At 39.1% G+C, this 25093-nt stretch overlaps 3 protein-coding genes across 3 annotated transcripts; 2 read left to right on the top strand and 1 right to left on the bottom strand.

The window, feature by feature from the left end:
* The first annotated feature begins 152 nt into the window (after positions 1 to 152).
* Positions 153 to 10192, top strand: LOC105380802 (DDB1- and CUL4-associated factor 5). The gene is made up of 14 exons (XM_048630318.1): positions 153 to 429; positions 1105 to 1262; positions 3202 to 3361; positions 3692 to 3821; positions 4164 to 4323; positions 5394 to 5526; positions 5793 to 5911; positions 6307 to 6429; positions 6975 to 7194; positions 7735 to 7837; positions 8268 to 8472; positions 8625 to 8721; positions 8820 to 8909; positions 8991 to 10192. The coding sequence occupies exons 1-14, from the start codon at positions 240 to 242 to the stop codon at positions 9632 to 9634; spliced, it is 2532 nt and encodes an 843-aa protein (XP_048486275.1). The 5' UTR covers positions 153 to 239; the 3' UTR covers positions 9635 to 10192.
* Positions 10193 to 11459: 1267 nt separating this feature from the next.
* On the top strand, positions 11460 to 13496 carry LOC105389322 (tubulin--tyrosine ligase-like protein 12). The gene has a single exon (XM_011560424.3). It carries the CDS (start codon positions 11547 to 11549, stop codon positions 13392 to 13394), a length of 1848 nt encoding a protein of 615 aa, XP_011558726.3. The 5' UTR covers positions 11460 to 11546; the 3' UTR covers positions 13395 to 13496.
* Positions 13422 to 16670, bottom strand: LOC105389321 (zinc finger protein-like 1 homolog). Its single transcript, XM_011560423.3, has 6 exons — positions 16416 to 16670; positions 16228 to 16339; positions 14732 to 14925; positions 14340 to 14568; positions 13887 to 14010; positions 13422 to 13764 (listed from the first exon to the last, which is right to left on the bottom strand). Exons 1-6 carry the CDS (start codon positions 16515 to 16517, stop codon positions 13581 to 13583), a joined length of 945 nt encoding a protein of 314 aa, XP_011558725.3. The 5' UTR covers positions 16518 to 16670; the 3' UTR covers positions 13422 to 13580.
* Positions 16671 to 25093: the final 8423 nt, after the last annotated feature.

The following is a 25093-nucleotide window of genomic DNA, read 5'->3' as shown; positions in this document are numbered from 1 at the left end:
GTCTTTGAGACGAATCAACAAGGGTGAGATAGAGAAAGATATCACGAGATTAACGAGTCCATCTAATAAAAAGATGTTGTTATTATTCTAAGGTCTTTTTCGTTCCGTTACATAAACAACAAGATGACGGTAAAGGAACGTGAAAATGTTTTTAAAAATAAATAATTTACAGCTGATCGCGAGCGAGACACTTGTGTTTTTCATTTTGCATCAATAAAAAATGGTGATTTTATGTTAAAATGGCTAATATCGCGAACCCCTTGCCCTATATTACCCAGCGAGAGTACGGACTATTGCCAAATCTTAAATCACAGCTGTTTAGTCAGCGTTTAAATGCTGCGAAAAACCTTTATCGACGCGATTTAGTGTGCCATTTTGGATGTGTGAATGCGATTGAATTTTCCAACAATGGCGAGTTGCTCGCTTCAGGTAATTATAATTAAATACTTATGGATTTAGGACTAAGATGAGCCATCAACCAAGACCTACTGTGATTATAACTTTATGTATCTACCTACCTACCAATACTTACATCTGGAATGGTAATAAACCTACATGGATATTCTTATTGCTACATCAAACCTTCATAGGCCAGATAATAAGCCTCAAATATGCCTTAAATAAAGAATTAAACTTAGTTTAAATTCTTTATTTATATTGAAAATATTGACTACTGCCTTTACACCAGTTAATACCCATACTTTTTAACTTATAATAGAAATTGACTGCTAGTATTGAATCACTGCCGGATATAGACCTGTCCCATAGCATTGAACAACACACTACACCTAGAACAGAGCCCTCACCACTGTCTTGTAAAAAGTATGGGTGTAAGTATTATGGATTAAACAATAATTATCCTAACTTAATATTATAAATGCGAAAGTAACTGTGTCTGTCTGTCTGTCTGTCTGTTACTCTTTCACGCCAAAACGACTGAACGGATTTGAATGAAATTTGGTATACATACGGTCTAGACCCTGGGAAAGAACATAGGCTACTTTTTATCCCGGAATTCCCACGGGAAAACTTTTTAAGGCGAAGCGAAGCGCGCGGGGACAGCTAGTAATTTATAAATTTATCTAAACAATTATCTTATTTAAGGCGGAGATGACAGGAGAGTCATGCTGTGGCAGGTGGGCAAGGCCCTCATGGACCGCGGGGCTCCTGAGGCCATGAAGGCTCTGCACCAGGCCAACATATTCTGTCTCGGCATCACTGAAGACAACCAGAAGATATTCTCTGGAGGCAATGATGATATTGTGAGTAGATTTGATAAAAAATGAGCTGAGGTATAAAATGTTGCTAGTTGGGCCTTTTTCTAGTGTAAGTGTACACTTGTCCAAAATTAATAATGCACATGCAGATCTTCACACCCGAATCATTAAATCGTAAGAGCCTTAAAAAAACACTTGCATTGTGCACCTTGTTCGAAAGAAATAGGAGTCAATATCATGTGTCACATAATCGAAAACAACCGATCTGTCAAAGATTTCTATGCGCATTATAAATTTTGGAGCACTGTATGTATGTACCCTTCCTTTACCACAAGCTACCTTAATAGTGTACAGTAGAGGCTCATTAATTGGGTGTTATCAGTAATAGGGTGTTGCAAAATTGGTACATACTAAGCCGAAACCTACATGTGCAGCATGGTATATCTAAGCCCGAATCTGAAATCAGAATTTGGAAATTCGCGAAAAAAAAAAATATTTTTCCATAGTAAAACCTTATAAAAATGATGAACTTATAAAAAAGTTATAGTTAATTAATAAATTCTTTAGTACACTTGACCCTATCTGAACATAAATATTCTTCCACCTAAAGGTTGTCTTGAAAAAATCGCTTTTAGTGATAAGACCGCCTTTTTTGTACATATGTGTTTATATTTAAGCTTTGTATAATCTATTCTTGTGTACAAATAAAGAATATTCTAAAAAATCACGTGACCAACAAAGTTTCTATGGAAAAAGAAAATTTTTTTTCGCGAATTTTCAAATTCTGATTTCAGTTTCAGGCTTAGATATACCATGCTGCACATGTAGGTTTCGGCTTAGTATACCAATTTTGCAACACCCTGTAGATGAAAAATTGTAATAATATTATTATACAGGGCATTAATTTTAATACCTACTAAATTGAACATAGTATGCTTTAATATGTTTTATGTTGACCCTTCAGGAAAAATCATAAAACAGATCTGATGTAGTCAATAAATGTTATGGATTTACCTGTAAATAAAGGCAAATACTCTACTTATCATCCTCTTCTCATATGACTATAAATATAAATTCAAATAAATATAACTACATAATATAAAACCGGCCAAGTGCGAGTCGGGCTCGCGCACAAAGGGTTCCGTAGCAGCAAATATAATATTACAGTTAAATCAACCTATCTCAAAAACTATAAGAGATACTTTGATCAAACCAAAAATCGTTGAAAGAGTTAATTAGCATGCATCACCTCTATTTTTTTTAGAATTTTATACCCCGTAGTTATAAAAATAGAGGGGGGGGGGACATACTTTTTACGACTTTGAGAGCTGATATCTCAAAAACCGTTCACTTTAAGAAAAATGTTTTTTTAGAAAACTTTATATCATTTTAAAAGACCTTTCCATTGATACCCCACACGGGTATGTACATCGAAAAAAAAAATTTCATCCCTCAGTTACATGTATGGGGGGCCCCACCCCCAATTCTTTTTTTTTACTATTTAGTGTCATATTTTTGTAGCGGTTCATACAACACATATTCCCATCAAATTTCATCACTGTAGTACTTATAGTTTCCGAGTAAATCGGCTGTGACAGACGGACAGACGGACAGACGGACATGACGAAACTATAAGGGTTCCGTTTTTGCCATTTTGGCTACGGAACCCTAAAAAACGCTTATCATTAATTAAATAACTACATAATTATTTGATATTGTGGCTATAACAAACACCCACCTGACTCAACTGCAGGCACAGTTACATTGCTGTTTTCACAGTTAGTTGTTGTAATATTCCAAGTAAAAAATAATGGGAGCTTGAGGATTGATTCTCATGTATAACTGAATCTTAATTTACAGCACAATAGTCAGTGCTAATAAGTACTAACCAAGAACCTTTTTACCTTTAAAACCATTCAAGATGTCCTAAAACATAACTACCTCGAATCAATACATCGTAAACATAGCCATCTCTTTCCCTCAGGTGATAGTGCACGATGTGGAAAGCAAGTGCCCACTGGAAGTACTCCAGCACCAGAGAGCCGTGTGTTCGCTGTCCATAGACCCGTTCAACGAGCGAGTGGTCGCCACGGCCGGTAACGATGGCAGGCTACTGCTGTTTGATACACGCCAGTCTGTGCATGGTGAGTGAGACTTGTGGTAGTGTTGTAGGTCTATGTTTTGGTCAGTTTTCGGAAGAATATTGTGGTAGGACTAACTTTTTGAGGCTTAATTCACAACATCCATTGTACAGGATTCATTTTATTGCGTACTAGAACAGACAACGCGAACAAAATCTGTGTTCCACGTGAAGTAGATTCCCATAGTAGATAGTTGTTGCCGAGCGGCAACAAAGCATAGTTATAGCGCACATGTCAAGTTCGCGGTGTCGTTTCTATACGCTAGTAATTCTAGTTCAATGATTAGGTACCTATTTGTTATGCTACCATTAAGCCCTACAATTTCACACGCAGAGTCGCTGGTGATATCGCGCAGCCGCAAGGCGTTCCACGGCGTGACGTTCCACCCGCAGCAGGCCGGCACGCTCGCGTCCGCCAACGCGCGCGACGGCATCGCGCTCTGGGACCTGCGCTCGCCTAAACAGTTAGTCATTTTATATGGTAGTATAATTATGAGCTAGTAATAGGCTATTGCTGGGAGTTAGCGTCTTAAAAGAAACCCTAGTAGTCCATGGAGTTGCTCATACAACCATTACCGGCTACCTATATGTGAAAGCACACGGTGTGTAATGCATTGTGGCGACTTGTCATTTTGACCGTCAAAAGTGCAGCGTTGCAACGCATCGTTTGCTTTCACACTAAAGCGTTGGTTTTGCGCTACGTCTGCCAGCCAAGATATCCATTCTAGACCTCTTCTGTCACCACATTTGAAATAAGAAACCTAAAAATATCTAAACCTACTTTCACATCGCTTGTTTCTCCCCAGCCCAGTGATCCGCTACATGGGCCCCCGCGGCACGGCCCAGTCCGGCATGAGCGTGCGGTTCAACGCGCGCGGGACGCTGCTGCTGGCGCTGCGCCGCCGCCTCGCGCCCGTGCTGTACGCCGCCGCCTCGCCCGCGCCGCGCGTCATGTTCCACCACCAGGTCATATAATATAACTAGCTGTGACCGCGAGCTTCGCTTCGCCTTAAAAAGATTTTCCCGTGGGAATTCCGGGATAAAAAGTAGCCTATGTTCTTTCTCAGGGTCTAGACCATATGTATACCAAATTTCATTCAAATCCGTTCAGTAGTTTTGGCGTAAAAGAGTAACAGGCAGGCAGACAGACAGACAGACACAGTTACTTTCGCATTTATAATATTAGTTAGGATTAGTTAGGATATATGGGGACATCTCCCACACGGCCATCCGACCCCAAACTAGGCAGAGCCTGTAATATGGGCATTGGACAGCTGATATATCTACACAAATATATAGATAGATACATATCAACACCCATGACCCGAGTACAAATTCTGTCTTTAAACAAATATCTGTCCCAGCCGGGAATCGAACCCGGGACAGAAAGAGCCCCCCCTTATCCGAACGGAGAGTAATTTGTAAAAATTGACGTTCATCAGAAAATTTTATATTTGTACGATGAATAAAAAATTTTTGACTTTGACTTTGACTTTGACCTTCGGCATAGCAGTCAGGGTCACTAACCACTACACCATTCGACCGTCTAGCTAGCACTGTGTGTGGCCACTAGCGGCACAGAGCGTCCTGTACGCCGCCGCCTCGCGTCATGTTCCACCACCAGGTCAGTGTGTAGTGCACTACTGTAGCACTGTGTGTGGCCACTAGCGGCACAGAACGGCATGAGCGAGCGGTTATCTGTGATATTATATTACATGCTCAGACCAAATTACATGTAACACAATTACCCAACCTGTGCTAGTAATCAGTTTTGATTGACATACAAAGTGGCACCCTCTAGCGGAAATGATCATAAAACATCTTGACAAAAAAAATTATTGAATAAAACTGAATCTTTTTTAGCAAACCTCGTACAAAAACCCAGTTTCTGCTTCTCGAATACCTTTCAAGTACATATTTAACCACTTGTATCCCTCCACAGGAATAAAAAAGGAACGCATAAAATCATCTCACTCTGTAAAACGTAAATTTAATCGGTGAAATAAAGCCTGATTATTATTATTGTCCCTCCACAGGACTACTACAACTCGTGCACGATGAAGAGCTGCTGCTTCGGCGGCGAGGGCGACCGCTACGTGCTGTCCGGCTCCGACGACTTCAATTTGTACATGTGGAAGGTTCCGGAGACTGCCGCCGACCCGGTCGATGGTAAGGGAGAGTGTGACTTATGTTGAGGGGTGTATTTATATTTTTAGGCGGCCTTATTGCAAACTCGACCAGCAGAGCTAGCATGGGAGGCAAGAAGAAGACGCTAAGACGTGACAAAAATTTTGCATCACGCTCACTCACATCGCGCGGCCTCGTGAGCGTGCATCCATCGTCCTTGCCCAGCAAACATATTATGATTTTCAGCTCCGTAATTTTATTACTAACCGTTTTTACTATATTTCTTTTCATTTAAATATGTTCCTCAGAGCCGGCTATGCAAGATCCCCACGTGGTGCTGTACGGGCACCGCTCCATCGTGAACCAGGTGCGCTACAACCCGCAGTACTGCCTCGTCGCCTCCAGCGGCGTCGAGAAGATCATCAAGGTACACTAGCACTTGGTAGACTAACTTACTGTAGTGTAGAGTTTTATATCCCCACCACTTCTTTACTGTACAGTTGAGTTTTATATCTTAATCACGTCATCACTTCAACTTCTTGTGTGTCGGTGACAAACATTAAAGCTCATATAGGGTTTGCCTACCGTGGTGAAAGGTTACCAATGTTAGCCAGTCAGAATAGCGTCAACGTATGTAAATTACAATTAATACGTCACTCGGGGAGGCTCTTTGGAACCCACAAATGTAAGCATAGTGTGAACTAAACCAGCGACTTTTTGTGGCAGCAACAACCTGCAGTATATTTTCCTGCTCTTTAATACAGTTTCATCCTTCTATCTATAGATCTCCTCTAAGTAACCTTTGCCCGTCCCCTGTTCCAGGTGTGGTCAGCAGTAGAGTACTGGTCGATGCGAGGCTCGCTGCTGCGCGCCGCGGCCGGCGACCAGCCGCGCGAGATGTACTCACACGAGGAGTACGTGTCGCTCGCGCACCACAGCGGACAGGTATGGTGCAATGCTCAAACGAGCATTGAGCATCTTCAGCAGTTGCTGGACTTAGGCCTCACCTAAAGAGTACCGCAACACTTATACCTTGTTTCACGGGGAAAGACATCTGACAGGACCCTTATTACATTCGAATAAGGGAAGTTTTTGCTTGTATCAGCTGTCTTTCCTCGTGGAAAAAGGTATAGGCGCAGGCCAGACAAAAAAGAGACGTAAGACGAGGACGCGTCGCAAATGTATAGAAGCGTCGCCGTTGCTATGCAAAATTGTACCAAGTCGTGTCCGCGCCCCGTATCCGTCTCGTCTGTGTGGCCCGCGCCTTTAACAGCAGCTACTTGTCTGAAGTAGTCGGTGCAGTGAGAGAGATATAAAAAGTATTCATGTTTGTGTACCCACTATCCACTCCATCTTCAGCTCCATCACCACAAACTGGGTATAAATACCTACTATAAATAAATAATAGTCTGCAGGTATATTCGTTAAAATCAAAACCATTGTGTAACACTCGTGTAAAATGTAACAACCTATCTATCTACCTTCCTCAGTACGTTTGGCAGAACAACGTGGAACAGTCGACGAGCGAAGACCCGCGTATGATGGCCTTCTTCGACTCGCTAGTCCAGCGAGAGTTGGAATGCCTCGCCGAGGAAACCGACTCGCTGGACGGGTCAAGCTCCGGTGGTTCCATCCGAAGCCGCGGCTCAGACTCCAGTGACAGTGAGAACCACATTGTTGTGGACTTTCCGCCTTTACCGCCTAAACGATGTATGTTGTTTTCTTTGTGTAGTTTGTAGGTTAGGTTGCTTTTTGTGTGCGTTCAAACATGGAACAGTGGATATTAATGATTGGATACTGGTCTCGGCATACACTATTATAAATGCTCAAGCAATTATAACACGCCAGAACATGACAACCAAACTCGAATGCCGCGATATGTTTATACGCACCTTTACGGTGTCCCCTCCCACGGGGAATTGTAGCTTGCGACTAACATTGAGTAGTTAAAAGAGATTACACTAACACAAAGTTTATGTATTTATACACAAAATACAAAATATGTTGGTGATTTTATCTGGCAAATCATAAAAATGCATGGTGTCATAGATATTATTACGCAGTGGTAAATTCACTTAATTGGGTTTTTATTTTTGTTAGCATGCATGTGTGTAGAATAACTAAGCATGCAATGTTTGCTAGAGTAGATTAACCTTGAAAGCTTGCACGGCGAATGTTATGGTTATATTTCGTGTGTATTTAGAAGGTAATTTACTTTCAAACCAATAACAATAACTTTTTTCCTTTCAGCCAATCAAAACAGCGCGCGTAGTCAACGCTGCCCCAACCGCGTTGCTCGGGTCTACACGTCGCGATATCCGAAAAACATTCGTTCTAAGCGAGGTTTGCTACGGTAAGATAATGTGTTTTCATTATTAAACTTTCAACAGTAAAAATATTGATATAAGACAGTCAAACTCTTACGTAAAGCCTTTTCTGATAAACAATGTTAACTAAATTCAATTTAAGAAATCTGAAATTACTCTTACACTTATTACACTCACAATATCATGAAAGCGTAAAATGAGCTTCCTACCCTCCTCAATATCGATAGCACAGCATAAATATAATAACAAATAAATAATGACCACTCCCCTTCATAGTCGCAAAAATATTAACTATATTCAAGAAATTAAAAATTACGCTTACACTTATTACACTCACAATATCGTAAAACCGTAAAAGGAGCTTTGTACCCTCTTCAATATCGACACCACAGTCGTATAAATATAATAAGTATGATAATTAAATTTAATAAGTTTAATAAGTTTTCCCTTCCGCAGTCGCAACAAGCAGTCCCGCGCCACCACCATCAAGCCATCCGGCAAGGCCCTAGCCAGCGCCAGCAGTAAGGGCAAGCGGGCCGCGCGCTCGCGACGCCCCCTAGCACGGGTGCCGCCCGCGGTGCTAGCACGGGTGTCGGCGCCGTCTAGCGAGAGGACTGACTCGGATGAACCTGCGCACTGCTTGTATAGGAATTCTGGCAGGGTGAGTTGAGTATTAAAGCAGGCCAAAAGGGCGAAGTAATGAATAAATTTATATAAGTTCAGATTCAAAAATGTTTGTCTTAATTTCAATTTTATTCATAAAAACTAACAATCTATGAACTGTTCTAAGTTTTTTATATTTCTTGTTCACAGATGATTAGACCACTCAGGCGCCGAATGAATTTCTCCAGGGCTGTGAAAAGGAAAATCAAATCCACTAGTTACAGAAAAGGGACAAATAGAACAAATGGTAGGTATTTTACTTGAACATGACATTGCATTTGTAAATTTTATTGCGAATATTGTTATGAATACGTTATTGTTATGCTAATCTATTTGTATTTGCAGGGTCACCCATGTTACGAGATATAAGTGAAAGTAGTATGAATCATCTTGAAAATGTCGAGGACAACTTAGCTTTACCTAGCACAAGCACAGGTAATATAACATCCAGCAACTCAAAACTTTGCTTTACTAAGTTTAACCGCTAACCATCTAAATATCACGTTTATCCTGCAGGTTACAGAGGCCAAAGTACATCAGCACTATTTAGGATAGCCGAAGTGGACTCCGACGACGACCAATCAGTAAGCAGCAGGCCGATCTCGCCACGAAATCAGAACGTGAACCAAGGAGTACCTAATAACCTCATCAGTATTGTCCCGACGCCCGTCAACGGCTCCCGGGACTCTTTAGGGGACATTCTGAGGAGCGACCCGCCAGATACTGAAAGCAACTCGTCTCCACCAGACAATAGGTTAAGGATGAGGCGATCGCGCCGCAACGGCAGACTCAGCCTACGCCGGTCAGACTCTAGCGAGTCTCCTCCACACAAAGACACAACCGAGCGAGAAACAACTCCAGTCAACGAGCGATTAGCTCCTAAACAACACAACCGGACGGTGACGCGGTTGATGAACGAAACAAATGAGAGCGAGTTGGAGAGCAGTTGTAGTACGGAGAGCAGTCTGTGGCCGACGCCCGGGGCGGCCCGGACCCCGGACAGCGGCGTGGGCACTATAGCCGGCAGCAGCTCCCGCCACAGCGCCCCTCCCCCGCCCGACGTGTCCGACGACCCCGACTACCAAGCGCACAAGTTCAGACAACGAGTCAAAAAGGTGCGACGCAACTATAGGACGCACATGGACTCGGATTCCAACTGAAGTAATTGTGTAGATAGGTATGTAATTTTAACTGAACTGATGTTTTAGATGTTGTTCTGCTGTAAGTAGATATACTATCTTCTTGTGACTGATTTTTATTTTGTGATGCGATGAATTAGGGTAGTTGAGGGTTGGTGAGGTGTGTTAATGTTTTTCTTCCACTCTAAACAGCAATGGGGATATAATTCTGTTTTGAACTCAATGGTTTATAGTGCATATAATAAATGTGACAGTGGTGTTAAAATAGTAGTTATTGTAGCTAAGCAATGTTGCCCGTGTTCTTCTTATATGACTTTACAAAATCTTGACCAAATGTTTTCTATTCTTCTATACTGTCTCCTAATATAATTTAGTACATTGGTTAGTCTATGCCCCCTAACCCATTTGTTTATTTCTCGTCATCTCAGTTTTGATATTTGTATAGTTTATAAAGATAATGTGATCACTATTATTATTGGATACTATAACTTAATTAGCTTGTAAGTGAAATTTTGTCTTGGAGAGGGTAGTTTAAAGACACCCTTTACCTATTGAATATAAATGTCTCAATGTAAACTATTTCATTGTTTTTCTGTTACCTTTTGAACCTGTTGATGAACCGTTCAGAATCTGTCTATTTAGTATCTGAGATAAAAAAACAGACTTTAGTACAATGTGCTAGACGCACGCACACAGAGAAACACTGCATACGAACGTACAGTGCGACAAACTTATCTGTTCCGGTGAGAGCGAACTAAATTGATCCATATCTCATTATTTACTAATGAATTATACATTGATATAGATTAGATGGGTTTATTGAAACCACAAGAGCGAATTACCACTACTGGCAAACTTAAAATCTTATAGAATGAAGAAATATTACACATTTACGTGAGCAGTCACCGGAACAGATAAGTTTGTGGCACTGTACACCGTGTACAGTACACGGCAAGGGTTCTACCTTTTTAGGCCTAAGATTTATTAACCTAATCTCGTATTGCATAGTAACGTTTGGTCTAAGTCTCGTTTCGCCGAAAATCGTATTGCATAAATCTCGTTTAGTAAAAAGTTACTTCGCATAATCTTGTTTAGCGTAATAATAGTATGGCCAAATCTTGAATAGCCTAATAGTGCTATGGCATAGGTTTATACAAAGTAATAATATTCGTTTGGCTTTAACTTTGACGGAGCGTCTCCATACGTAGCGCAAACTGGTGCCTTGTATTGTTTCCGCTGTTTGGAAAACGCTCCGCTCCGCTTCGCTGCGCTCCGCTTTGGTTTTGATGAACATGTGCACCTAACATGCTCCTCCTCGCTTTGCTCGTCGTCGCACCTATTTTTAGGTTTCGATCTCATGGGGTTTGTAATAATTATATTGGTCGTTAACTTTCGATTTTTTGATCATACAATATCGTGATTTTCGGGATGTAGGAGAAAAATACCACAATTTGTACATTTACTACATAGGTACTTAATATATTATTTATTAAGATAACATTAGGAGAATCAAGATTATACATAGGTATAGGCGAACATAAATTTGAGAAAACGACGACGACGACGACTTTGGTGTTTCAAGATTGTGCCTAAAGAGCTTTAGACGAAACGAGCCTTATGCCATATACGTCTTGGCAAAGTGATGATTCGACCAAAAAAGTTTAGACCATACGAGTTATGCGAAACGAGTTTTGGTAAATAAAGATTAGGCGAGATGAGGGGAACCCCACGGCAAGAGACGTCGCAAAAGTTTTACGATCTAGCTCAGAATAATAACATATGCTTCCTCAAACAAATTACAGCTGTTCGATCCGAATCTGTGTGGCGGAATCTGTCACTGTCACCGACTGTCAGTGTCAAAAATCATGCCGATAGCCGGAAAAGCAAAACTTTAACCTAAGCTTTTATTTTTATTTCTTGTAAATCTGCTAAAATGGACGGCTTATCAAATTACAACAGCTTTATAGCATTGCACAAACCTCAGCTACTGTTGTCCGGAGTTCCCGAACACTTCTGGCCGATTTTATGTAAGAAATTACGTGATGAAATATTTGACTCTGGTTTAACTTTTCAACTTGTGCAAATTGACTATGAAGACTGTGAGAAGACACCGTACGATCCCCTCTGGAGTGTCATCGCTATCAAGGATATAGACAGATCCGACTGTGATCATATTTACTTGATTGACCATGCCTGGACTTTCAAAGCTAACGTGGTCAAAAGTAACCTTCGTAATGTTCCTGGGTTACTGGACAGGATGTGTAACCTCATGCAGGTAGATGCTGAAGACACTGATGAGAAAATTGAAAAAGTATCTCAACTTGTGTGGAAGTATGCACATACTTATGCAATTGGTGGCAATGAGTTTTCTGTTGAAGACAGAGTGCCAGTGTGGTATGTGCTGGACGAGCTAGGCTCAGGATTGACCCACTCTGACAACCCTAACTTCCGAGCAGTGCCATTCATCCACATACCAGATCAGATGACCTACACTCTGCTATTTCCTATTGAGAATGTTGAGGAAGGAGAGGCAATCACAAGAAACTTTGTTGAGGGTGAGTTTCAAGACCAACGGCAGAGAGATGCCATGTTGATACCCTGGAGGCAGTATGAACACTTCTATGAGCCATACACACAAGAGGAGCCTGGTCCAAACTACTTCTTGGAAGGACACATTGTGGAGACCCTGCCTACCCTGGAGCTGCTGGCTGCTAGACCTCCTCCAACAGAAAAACTTAAAGTGTTCTCAGAGTACATATACATCAACCAGTACTTGACATCTAGCAACTTTGAAATTGTAGATAATGAAAATGATGCTGATGTTCTTTGGTACCTGAATCACTTCAAAACATTCAAAGAACTGAGTGAGTCGTCACCACACAAGTTTGTTAACCAGTTCCCCTTTGAATATGTCATCACAATTAAAGATCTTTTACCAATAGTGGCTAGAAGATGTGTAGGACAGCAAGGACATGCATCTCATGAGCAAATGGATACCTACCCACTGTGGTTACCAACAACATTCAACATGAAGACTGAATTATCAAAATTAGTAGCCCACTATATGCAGAGGAAACAAGCTGGCTTAGACAATCATTGGATTTGCAAACCATACAATCTAGCCAGGGGTCTGGACACCTACATTTCTGACACCCTAGACTTTCTGTGCCGTTTGCCACTGACTGGCCCTAAAATAGCCCAAAAGTACATTGAAAACCCTGTGCTGTTTGACAGACCTGATGTCGGCCAAGTCAAGTTTGATATCCGATATGTCATCTTGCTGAAATCAGTAAACCCAACTGAGGTATACATTTACAGTAACTTCTTCCTGAGGTTTTCAAACAAAGCCTTTGCTATGAACAACTTTGAGGACTATGAGCAACACTTCACTGTCATGAACTACAATGAGGATGCACCTCTCTTCAGGATGCTCTGTGCAGAGTTCAAGCAGGAGTGGGCAAGACAGTATAGCAACTATAAATGGGAAGATGTAGAGAAAAGAATATTCAAAATGATTGGTGAACTGTTTACTGGTGCCACAATGAAGGAAGCTCCTTGTGGGATAGCAAAGAGCCCGCAGTCTAGAGCCTTGTATGCAGCTGACATAATGCTGAGTTGGCACCAGGAGAAGGGGGAGCCTGTGATGCAGCCAAAGCTCCTGGAGGTGAACTGGATGCCGGACTGCCGCCGCGCCTGCGAGTACTACCCTGAATTCTACAATGACATATTCTCAGTCCTTTTCTTGGACAAGCCAGCTGAAACTTGTGTGAAAGTCTTGTGATTATAGAAAACAAATGAAAATTCCATCAATACGTTAGCATTTATTACGTGCAATATTTATTGTTACAAAACAATCTAATAATAATAAACAGAAGAATTATAATTACAACATTTTCAATATAGGTACATATATCACTTACGATTGCTTTTTTATAAATAAATACAGTTGATAAATAAGTTGAAGAGCTTAGTTTTTCTGCAGTATTCTCCTGTCCTCGTCATAGATGACTCCAAATGGGTTGTCGTCGTTGACGTCTCGCTGGCTGAGCAGCAGCAGGGCCACCAGCGCCACCACGAACAGGCCGAATATGATCCAGTAGCGGCGGTAGATGCCGCCCGCGCGACGCACGCGGGACCCTGGCAGCGAGTTCCTGAAAACATCTCTTTATTAGTTTGTGATCTCAAAACGTTAAATCCATACGATATTATGAAAAACAAATGAAGCTGGTCGTGTTCCTTTGATCACAGACAAAAAAATATGTAAAATACTTACTTCCACCATCTGTTGATCCAAGCGAATGTCGACTTCTGTTTGTATTTGTTGTCATCATGGTCAAAGTTATTGGAAGGCTTGGCTGGATCCAACGGCTTGAAACCTTTACGTGAAGCTTGGCCACCTGGAATTACATATATTTTTTTAAATTAAATATAATATGCATAAGAAGTTAATATCAATTTGTAGCAGGACATCTATGAATAGAGTAAAGATTGTTATGTAAACACATTGCATATTGTGCTCCAGAGGAGCTGTAGAAGGAAATTAAGGCAGCATCAAATTGGTTTTATTCATTCATAGGATGAGTTTGCGGCAGTGGCAGCCACTAATATTATCTTATATCATAATTATCAGCCCTCTATCACGTCTTTTTATGTGGTAAGGTTACATCTTGGTTCTTCAATGGGTACAAAGGTAGGATCATCAACATGCTTTGGTCTAGCTATTTACCTGAGCTAAAACTATCCTTCCTGTTGTTATACATGTTGGCCGAGTCATCAGGTATTTGTACAATGGAATGTGGAGTGCCATTGGCTGAACGGCTGGTGCCCTCATCATCACTGGCCCCGACAGGAGTCCCTCGGAGACCATCCACAGTGCTGTTGTAGAATGGAGTATTCTCTGTGGGTGACTGGCTTCTCCTTAATGTGGCGCCCTTCATGTCTTGGTCTTCTGAAAGCTGAGATTTCAAAATGATTAGTAGAAGCCTCTGTTGCTATGTTGTTTAAAAACATAAATTAACTATAGTATTATTGATGAAGACTTATTTATTTGATTCTTAGTACTTCTCCATTATTAGAACAGAACTTAGCAGTTAGTATTAATAATGTACTTATCCTCACCAGTGGTAGTCCAAGGCCTGCCCGAGCCCAATTGACTCCAGCGAGTTTCTCTCTGAGCACATCAGCCACTGGAGACACAAGGTTGGGTGGAGGGAACACCAGCGTGGAGCAAGAAGGGCACTTGTAGCCAGCAGGGGCGGTGGTCCGGGGCAGTGCCCTGTAGCGAGCCTCCGCACACGCCCAGTGGAATACATCTGTATGTTTAAAATAAAAAATAATTATTATGATTTGCAATACTTTTATGATGAAGCATTGCAATAATACTGTTTAACAAAGTAAAGTACAATGGAAAGAAGTTTGTGTAGGACCACAAGAAAATTTTGTAAAACATAGGAAAACATGATTCACTATGTATAGAATTCTAGTACTTAAACTCTTTTGGACCCTATGAACCTCCATCTGTATACATTTATTTGTCACCAACACAACAAGATGAATTTGATATTGCAAGGGTTCTTGAGTCATTCGTCAAGTCGCGCGCCTTAGACTCGCGCGCCACGCGCGAGTTGCCCCTCCCGTATTTACCTACTTTTTTTGTCGTCAACTCGCTCGACTGTGAAAATATGTAGAATCAGCCACAAAAGTTATAATTTTTTATGCTTAAGGTAACTACTTAAAATGTATAGGGTATTTTATAGGACTTTACTTTAAAATAAAATCAGTAATTAATCTCGCTTGGCAAACTGTTCTCTTCGAACACCTCCAAACACAGGAACCATTTTTATTTGTTCGCTCTTTGTTATATTTATAACCTGCACGAAGCAGTACCGATTTTCCTCGCTGGGATGTTGCGATGAACTTCGTGGAAGTAATTGTTACAGTTAGGTCTGTCTCATTGACCAATGAAATAAACGAAATTTGTTTTAAATTTAAGTGCTAATTCGATATTTAATATAACGGTAACACAACGAAAACGTAACAATGTGTTTATATTACGGCAAAGTAGACTTGGTAATATAGTAAAGTTAATTTATTATACGCTTACCCCCACAATACATAAAAATCAGTAAAAACTGCCACATTTTAATATTTTTGCGCTGTACTGTAGACTGTTTCGAATTAGGAGTAACACTAAAACGATGTCACTAAAACAATGACGTTTTAACCCTTTAAACCGGTTTTTGCAACAAAAACCTGAAGGACATAGCTATGACAGGTAAAATTTGCGCACGGGATGAGAGAGATAGCAAACTTGGGTATCATGCGTCATAGGTCACATCCCCTTTTGCCTCATTCCGCACTTCCAACATAGGCTTTATTGTATCTTTATCCCGAAATCAAAGCAACTACTTTAATGGCGACTGTCTAGTCGGTACCTTCTTATGCTCATCAGCCAGGGAGACAATATTTAACTATATTTTTTAGTTTCAATTCGTTTGCATCTGACCGTACTTTACATGGGCACGCGAGTTGACGATATAAAAAAACAGAAGATGCCAACTCGCGTGGCGCGCGAGTCTAAGGCGCGCGACTTGACGAACGACTCGGGTTCTTACGGTAGCAAGTGAGGCGAATGCACTCTCCTTCACTCAAACTTTTTGTGCAAATCTCACAAATTGGATTGTAATCACTGTCCTGTAGCCATTGCAAGTACGATTGAATGATGCACTGGAAAATAACACTTTTTATTAAGTATCGCAAGTTTTATTACCATAATATAGATAAAAGAATATGACCAAATTACCTTTGGATGGCTCGTGACCATACAATATTCGCAAACATTGACTCTATGCTCAAAACAAAATTGGTTCGTCACCCTACGCTTGGGACATTTGCAAAGCCCCATTGTGCTCTAATACACTATTCTATTATATTTTAATAATATTTCGCAAGATTATTGCACAGTAACATTGATGATTTACAAATAATCTGAAAGTTCTTGTAGGAATCTGCAAAAATTAAACAAACAGCGGCCGCCACGTAAACGTCACTATCGATGTGTCAAATAAGAGAGCGTTCAATATTTTATTAATCTCAGAATAATAATGAACTAGCCATTTTGAAAGCATTCAAGAATACTAATACATTACGTACAGCCTGGAAATGACGTTACAATCATTAACCATAGGAAGATTTCGGACAGAGGTATCCATAGAGAAAAAATAAACAATTGTGTAAAGAGTGCCATCTGGAGGAGTTTTTTGTCATACTCTATACGTCATACTGAGCCTACAACGCCATCTCTTTATATTGCTCAACCTCATTGTACATACATACAGGGTGCCCTGTTGGGACACCCTGTATATATAGATATTGTTATCACAAGTTAATAGCCGGATCTCCACCAAACGATCCAATGCGATCCGATCGCCCGATCCAAGAAGTTTAGTATGTAAGATTCCTTGGATCGCGCGATCGGATCGCGTTGGATCGTCTGGTGGGGATCCGGCTATTAACTTCAATCTATAAAGATATAAGACATATTTGCGTTGACGTAGTTACACCACACAACAGTTATTACATTTATCAGCTAAATTTAAGTTCAATCTATTTATGTACCTACATGCAACAATAAATAAAAAACAAATTATTATATAATTCTTTATTACCTCGCATATTACAATGTTTCAGTTCAGTTTTGTTCATGTCACTTGTAAAATAATATGCGAGTGGGTGTGTGTATTCCTTTCACCATGAAAACCAATTCATGTTTTGCTAGTTTATGTTTCCCAAGAGAAGCAAATCTTGTCACTTGTGGTGATAAAGTCATTTCGTCCAATAGTGCATCATTTATCCTCGCGAGGCAAATCTTTGCGACATTTATCATTTTGGTACACATAATATTTTAATCTTCAGCGGATATGAAGATGTCGATCGCTCTTTGCCAGTGCCGCCATTTCAGCTCGGTTCCCGTGGAACCACATGGAACCTGGATCCATATGGAATCTGTCAGGACACAAGAATTTCATAAAAACACTTTTTGCGGATAAAGATGCTTTTTCTTGACACACCATGTTTATTTTTATTTGTAGGTATATAACATTTATAAATAACGATATACCGAGAGTATAGACTTTTATTTTTATTACAAAAATGTTATTTGCGAGACATTGAACACAACTGAACTGACACTGACACTGACACGCAATTTCTTCATAAAAGCCATAGATCATGACAGTGTTAACATTCAAATACTACTTATCTATGTGTCTTGTTATTGTTCTATGGTCTTGTTGATAACGCCATCTTACATCTTTTTTGGTAGTAAGAGTAATATAAAGAGATGGCACTACCTTCTACTAAAAGTTCAGCCATTAAGGCACTGACTCCCCCCTGGAGGTATCTAAAAGAGTCTTTTGAGGAGTTTCTTTTGCCATTTCTTCTTATTTTCGGTTACGGTCAGATTTCAGATAGCGGTCTGACCGCTTTTATGTGTGTAGGTTTTTTACTGGTCCATGGCATGGCCTCCTCATTCCAGTTCCAATAAAATAGCAGGAACGCTATGTATGAAATGAGTATATGAGCATTACCTGCATTACCTCTTTAGTTAAACAATTGATAATTAGTCCCTCGAGATTCCATGTAAGTACCTAAGTTTCATCTTGCTAGTGCACATTAAAAATATGCGTTATGATGTCAGGTAGATTACACACCACGTAAATACATATTACTTACTTACGTATGTTTTTACTTTCATAAGTAAAAATAACGACATCACGGCAATAGTCCATATTAAATTTATTTGTTACTATTATTGAAAATAATGAGGTGTTTCAAGTCGTTCGTTAAATTCCTCTTCAGTAGACTTCCCTGCTACGGTGTAAATTAATGAAGAAGGTAGGTATATAGGTACAGTCAGCAGCTTATTATGTAGCTATAGGTTGGTACTTATACTTTTGTACCAACTTTGTCAAAAAACCGCTATTAATTCCTTCAACCTTTGATAAACAAACATTAGCTGTTGTTTAAGTGACCGTAGAAGTTATTGTATTATTATAGAATACTTACTGAGATTTCATTGAAGATTTTAAACCATAGAAAACTGCAAAGAATGAATGCGAGAAAGCTATAAGTACGATGGTAAGTAACCTAGTTCTCGTGAAACAAACCAACGAAAACAGGTGCTGCATTCGGGTCATTCTCATGAAAATTTTATGATTTGCGTTTTTGGTCTTTAGAGGCGTGAATAGCACAGTTTGCTGGGTCAGGCGGGTTCATTGATGGGACGAGCCTACTCTCAAGGAAACTCATTTGGATTAGGCAAGAAAAAGGAGGCCCGCGTCCTCTTTTTGAAATGAGAAGGCAAATGAGCCTGGAGCAATAGGTGACTTGCATCTTATAGATCACATCATTTTGCGTCAAAAGCTTGTGTGTGAAACGGAGTAGGTAAGTATTTAGTATACCTACTTAGGTAGTATTGAAAATTGATAACCTCTAAGTAGTTACGAAGGCAGATATTGTCTAAGTAGGTAGTTAATTCTTATAAAAACAGAGGATCTCTAGGAGCAAAACCTGATACTTAACTGATATTGATATTTTCGCATTTCTAGCTAAGTATCATTCAATCGTCGTTTTTCAGGCAAGTCTTGAGCAAACAGCGTATTTAGCTTTGACTGGCGCATCGAGCTCGGATCTCGTAATAGACGCCAAGTGGGAATTTTAATTAGAGCTGCTCGCGAATAGAAATCTTGAGAAATGCACAGATTTATGGTTCAAGCTTCCTTCAGGGCTAAAACGGAGCTTGAATGAAATTAAAATAATTTGATGAATAGAGTATCGAATTTTTTATGGTACATACTACAGTCAGGGGCAAGAAATAAGTTAAACTGGAAAGAAAATATGCTTGATTCCATAATGATTGGAAACTAGGTAAGTAAGTACATTTTTAAGTTATTTCTAGCCCAAGTTCAATGCTTCTCACTAAATAAATAGTTTTACTTCTCGTCTCGTAGCTCATGTATAGATTCTGTAAATCCTCTATATATGTATATAGCAGAACGTAGGTATGTATAAAAATCAAGCGTTTCCAGTAGGGATGTTATGGATATGAAATTTCGGTTACGGATTGGATACGGATATAGGAATGATTATTATACCGGATACGGTTACGGATACGGATAATAAATTATTTCGGATTATCCGTTAGTTTCGGTTACGGATATTATATTTTTAACGAATTTTAAAAGTAAAATACTAATAGGTAATAAAGTAGTTTTATTTCGTTTTTGGCAGGAATTACAATCAGTCTGTGAGTAATTATTACAGCTATTTAAAATAAAAATAAATAAAAATAATTATATTATATTGAGTATTATCTAAATTTTAGATGTTTTAGATCAAAAACACCTAAAATGAAAATCCGATACTATCCGAAACTTTCATTTCGGATTCGGTTACGGTTACGGATGATTTTTTATATCGGATATCCGATAGTTTCGGTTACGGTTACGGAGCTCCCTAACACCCCTAGTTTCCAGCTTTAACATAGATGTATGCCTATCTACGAAGTAATTTTAATTTTTAAAGACGCCGCTTGCCGGCTGGTTCTACAAATTTGCAGCCTAGACTATTTCAAAATGTAGTAGAATGCAATATTTTCTCATTTGGCGGGTAGTTTCCACGTCCGCACGATAAAGTTCTGAAATTGCCTGCTGAAACTTGGCGAGTCCGCGGCCACACAAGGAAGATTCGAAGATCGCGGTGATAACTTTAAATTCCTGGTTTTTCAGCATTCGCAATCCACCCAGAAACTTCCATGTCGGAATGGAATGTAAGTAAGTAATGAAAAGCTCTGTGGCTAGAAGCCCAGACAATGAGAAAATCCTAGATGGATTGGATAGTTATACATATATCGACATCATGTAACTACTGACTGTTATCCGCTTGTTTACCGGAAAATCAGGCGGTAATTGAAAATTTATTGTGTGTTACAGGATAAAAAATATATTTATACCTAATTCTCTTCGATAATTTTACATAATAACGTGGTGGTGTGACCTGCCTACCCCTTTATGAGCATAATATGTAGGTTCCGGTAATGTTTATCGTTATCATTAATTCACCCTCTCATAATCGTTGGCTAACACTTTCTCCATATTTTCCCACATTATCCGGCTTTAACCGGTTCCGGCCCGTAATTCAGCTTGACCTGAAACCTCAGGACAATCAAGTATAGATGAAGTCCATAAAAATTAAGACATAAATTAATACAGTTTAGGTAATATAATATGTACGAACGCCTGCAAAGAAACCTAAGGGATTGTTATCAGGGAATAGCGAAATTTCATTCTCAGGTAGGTACTTAAGGTAACCACTTTATATTTTTATAAAGTATATGTATAATAGGTACTTAGGATTTTTTGTTTGCACAAAGTTGTCCTTTTTATAATAATATAAAAAAATTGTTAGGTAAACTTAAAACTGTAAGTAACTATATTTATTATACCATTGACAACTTACACAAGCATTTGCTTTCATTAAGTATATATTATCAACAATGTAAATCGTCTGTTTGTGTTTCAGGATAATTTACGCTTCACTTCTCAATCCACCCGTGTGCTGTGTCTGAAGCTGAATAATTCAGCGGCCATCCTCAAAAGGGACTCGAGTGCATTCAATATTAACGAAGACAGATTTCAGAGCGATCCCTGTATAAATGCTAATAGACATCAGCTTCTCTTGGCGTTTGTTATTCTAGTAGCCGACAGACAGGCAGATTTGCAGACGAAAAGGTTGATACACTTCGCTTACTTTCCATGTCATTCTCGTTTCACAGGCACATGTGAATATCATATTTATTTTAGCAGCCTTGGATTTTGGTCTTGCCAAGCTTTTCTGAAACCTACCTACATATTATATATTTTTTTACCTACTTACCATGACTTGCAGTTTTTTAAGTAACCAGGTATATAAAAAATTAACATATCTTTATCATAATAAAATTCGCCTTATTGCTGGACTTCGGTATATCCTAGGATCACCACTAGTAGTAGGAGTAGTCCTATGTTATAAAGTTTTGACGATATGAATCTCACAATAAAAAACTAGTTTAATGTATTGAAATTATTCGGCGTTTTGTTAAATTTTGTAGAGTTTCGAAGTATCCCCTAGGGCGAAGAAAGTATTGACGCTTCTTTTGAGCTTTTAGATAATACCCTCAAATTAACATAAGTTGCTCTTTGGAATGAAATAGTAAGAAATCTACGACACGTCACGTAAATATATTTACTTACAGTGAATTGTATTTACAGTGTTAAAATACCTTAGATTTCATTTCACGCAGAATATGGATTTATACTCTTTTTTTATAGAGAAAAATAACTTCCCCCATGCTCAGCTAAAGTAACGGTGAAAAACTTTGTGATCTTCAAAGATAAATTCACTTTTCAGCATTAATTGACAACATATTTTGCCTTTGCGTACAGTATTAAAGTACGCTCTCTCCACGTGGCTTCAACGTGGGATACCACGTACTTATGTATAGGTACTAGTAGCTATAGAAAGGCTACCTAACCTAAACATATTAATCGATGCCTCCTCAAGCCATCAAGGTTCCCATATCCTGACAAAGGGCCGACGTTACGTTACAAGTTATAGTAATTGAACTATAAACTACCCGCACGATGCACGCTGTCGGGAATGAACAATAGAAGCCGTCAAACTAATTCCAACACATTGTCCTCATCCAAAGCCTCAATACGTGATAATGCGAGGCGATATCAACCTGTGTAATGGCTGTAAACAAGGGACCATTCGTGTATCTTGTGTGTATCGTGGCGGCAACTTGATGCTCACATCTTGCTACGATGTAGCAGGAGGGTTAAACTAGCATGATAAAAAGTTTAACGAGAGCTATCATTACAACTGCTGTAGATAGAATAGCAGCGTTCCGAAACTTTGTTTTTGTTCGTTGGTTTTTTGTAAGATAAAGTGCCCCTAGAACCCCCCAGGGCTCCAATTCTCAACCTCGCGCCTTTCCAGTAGAGTGTTAGAATTCATTGCAAAATGCTTACTATTCTTATTGCGTTACGATGTGCCACTGTCAGACGTCTTTATAGGCTGCATGGTGGTTGAGAATTGAACCCTTGAGTCCAATAAGTACATACCTTATTTATATTATGTACCTTTGTAGACGACTATGGTGACTAAGATTACTCTCCGAGGTGTAATTTTTCTTGGGACACGATTAGCACATCGATAATAGTCATGCGAGAATAAAAAGTAGTAAGTACTTGGTATTGGCATCCATTGTCGCATGGTAGCTATGCAGATAGTTCAGCCAATTATAATTGTTTTTAAGTAATTTGTGTGGATAGCGATTCAGTTTACCTACAAACTTCACAGCTTTCGAGAATTGTCTTGTGAATGTATAATTTGAAATTGATTCTTTGCGGAAGGTTTTAAAATAATTACCTACCTATTAAAAATACCGTTTGTAAATTTCAGATTTACAATTTCCCAATACGTCCCAATACCAAAAGCCTGTATTAAAAGTTTTCTAAATATCACAAACTGTGTTACGTTTATCCTACGTTCGTATTCATCCGTTATGTAAATAGGAGATACGTAGATTCGCGATACTTAAGTGCAGTTATTTTTAATTGACTCCATTAGCTTTTCCTTTTAGCAACCACCTTAGGGAACTCTAGAATCATTTACATTTTAAACAGCTTTTAACTTTTAATAAGCTTTTAATAGGCCTGCGACTTATCGCCTGTGATCTGTTACAAATTACAAACAACCTTCTAAAAGAATCTAAAATTTAATGAGGATTTACTTTCATGTAAAATAAAACCTAAGTACAGTCAGCTTAATAAGTAGATATACACTTTTGTACCTTGTCAAACTGATTACCGCCTATTAATTCATTCAAACATTGAATGTTTTTTAGTTTGACAAGGTACAAAAGCAGCTAACCCTACATAGATTTTAAAAATATTTTCACTTTATATTCGAAGTTTGGTATGCATCACAACTGTACAATACAATACAATCCTCTTTATTTGCACTAAAAACAGAAAAAAATACAAATAAAGCTTAAAAATAAAAACCGTACAAAAAGGCGGCCTTATTACTTATAGCAATCTCTACCAGATAACCTTTGGACGGAATATACCTATACGGTATTTATTTTTTCCCCTTATGTAGGTGAGTTGACTGTCGACTCATACTAGCGGCGAGTTTGGGGTCAGAATTTGGTAACACAACAAGTTTGCGGTGTAAGAAGGTTTTGGTAACAATCCTCATGAAAGTTTCAGCATAACTTAATTGTGTGTCTGAGAGCGATGATTTCACAACTTTTCCCCTGTTTTATAAGCAGGAAGACTCGAGCTGAATAAATGAGAAAATTATTCAAAATATGCGAAATATTACGAGTGAAAACTTACCACGAAAAACAACTGGATATAAAGGTCAGCAAGTGCTTTTATTGCATTTCTAAAACTTTTTTTAAATACCCAAGAAGCACCCAAGTTTACCCATCGGAATTTGTGAATTCAAAAATGTTGCACAAAACTCTACGATAAAATGATAAGTAAGATGAGAGATTAATTATTTAGCCTCTAATAGCCTAAGCCTAATTATGGTTCATAAGGTTCCTGTACAGCTGGCCTTATTTTTGGCTGGTCTTATAACCAGCAAAGAAAAGAACCTTATAAAAGTGTTTTTTTTTATCCTGAAGATGATTTTATTCAGTTTATCTTGCAGGTCATTCTCTAGTACCTAAAGTTCAACTCCATGCCCATACGAAGGCTGTATCAGTACAGTGAGTGGAGGGCGCGGTCAGCATAATTCAGATTCTAAATAATTATGATAATTATGTAGATTATTGTGGTTTGGACATGTGGCGCGGCATGCGAAATTACACTACTATTTAATAGCACTAATTTCCATGGTTGCACCCTCTGGCTGCGGTTAGGGTTGCCAACTCTGGTGACATTGTGAGAAAAACATGTTTTTGTTCGGGTTAAATTATGAGCACCTCCTGGAGTAGACTAAGATAAATTCAATAAATTTAATCTAATAACTTATACCTATATTATGTAGTTCTAGCTCTATTAGGTAAACTAGGACTCGGTAACTGAATGATAGTATGAAGGAAAATTTTCACTGTAACATGTTTATGCTGAATGTTCAATTAATGGTGATTAATGTGTAGTAATAATTGTTATATAATGTACCTCTGAGGTATACATTAACAGGAAGTTGCATTCTGGCCCTGTTCGTAACAACAATTTTGCCTTCTTTAACGACTATTTAAGTGGTGTTACAAAAGGAAGAATAATAGTATGCAACAATGAGCCCAGCCCAGTGACGTCACACCCGATCCGATATTTAGGGTTGCGGCGTCGAAGTCGGCTCACAAAATTCCTCTTTCAATAACACGCGAGGAGGTCCTACACTCAATTTAAAGGCTTTGCGGTG

The sequence above is a fragment of the Plutella xylostella genome, chromosome 25 (assembly GCF_932276165.1).
Source record: "Plutella xylostella chromosome 25, ilPluXylo3.1, whole genome shotgun sequence".
NCBI lineage: Eukaryota > Metazoa > Arthropoda > Insecta > Lepidoptera > Plutellidae > Plutella > Plutella xylostella.
Note: the sequence above shows the minus strand (reverse complement) of the source record. Positions and strands in the feature narration are given on the sequence as shown.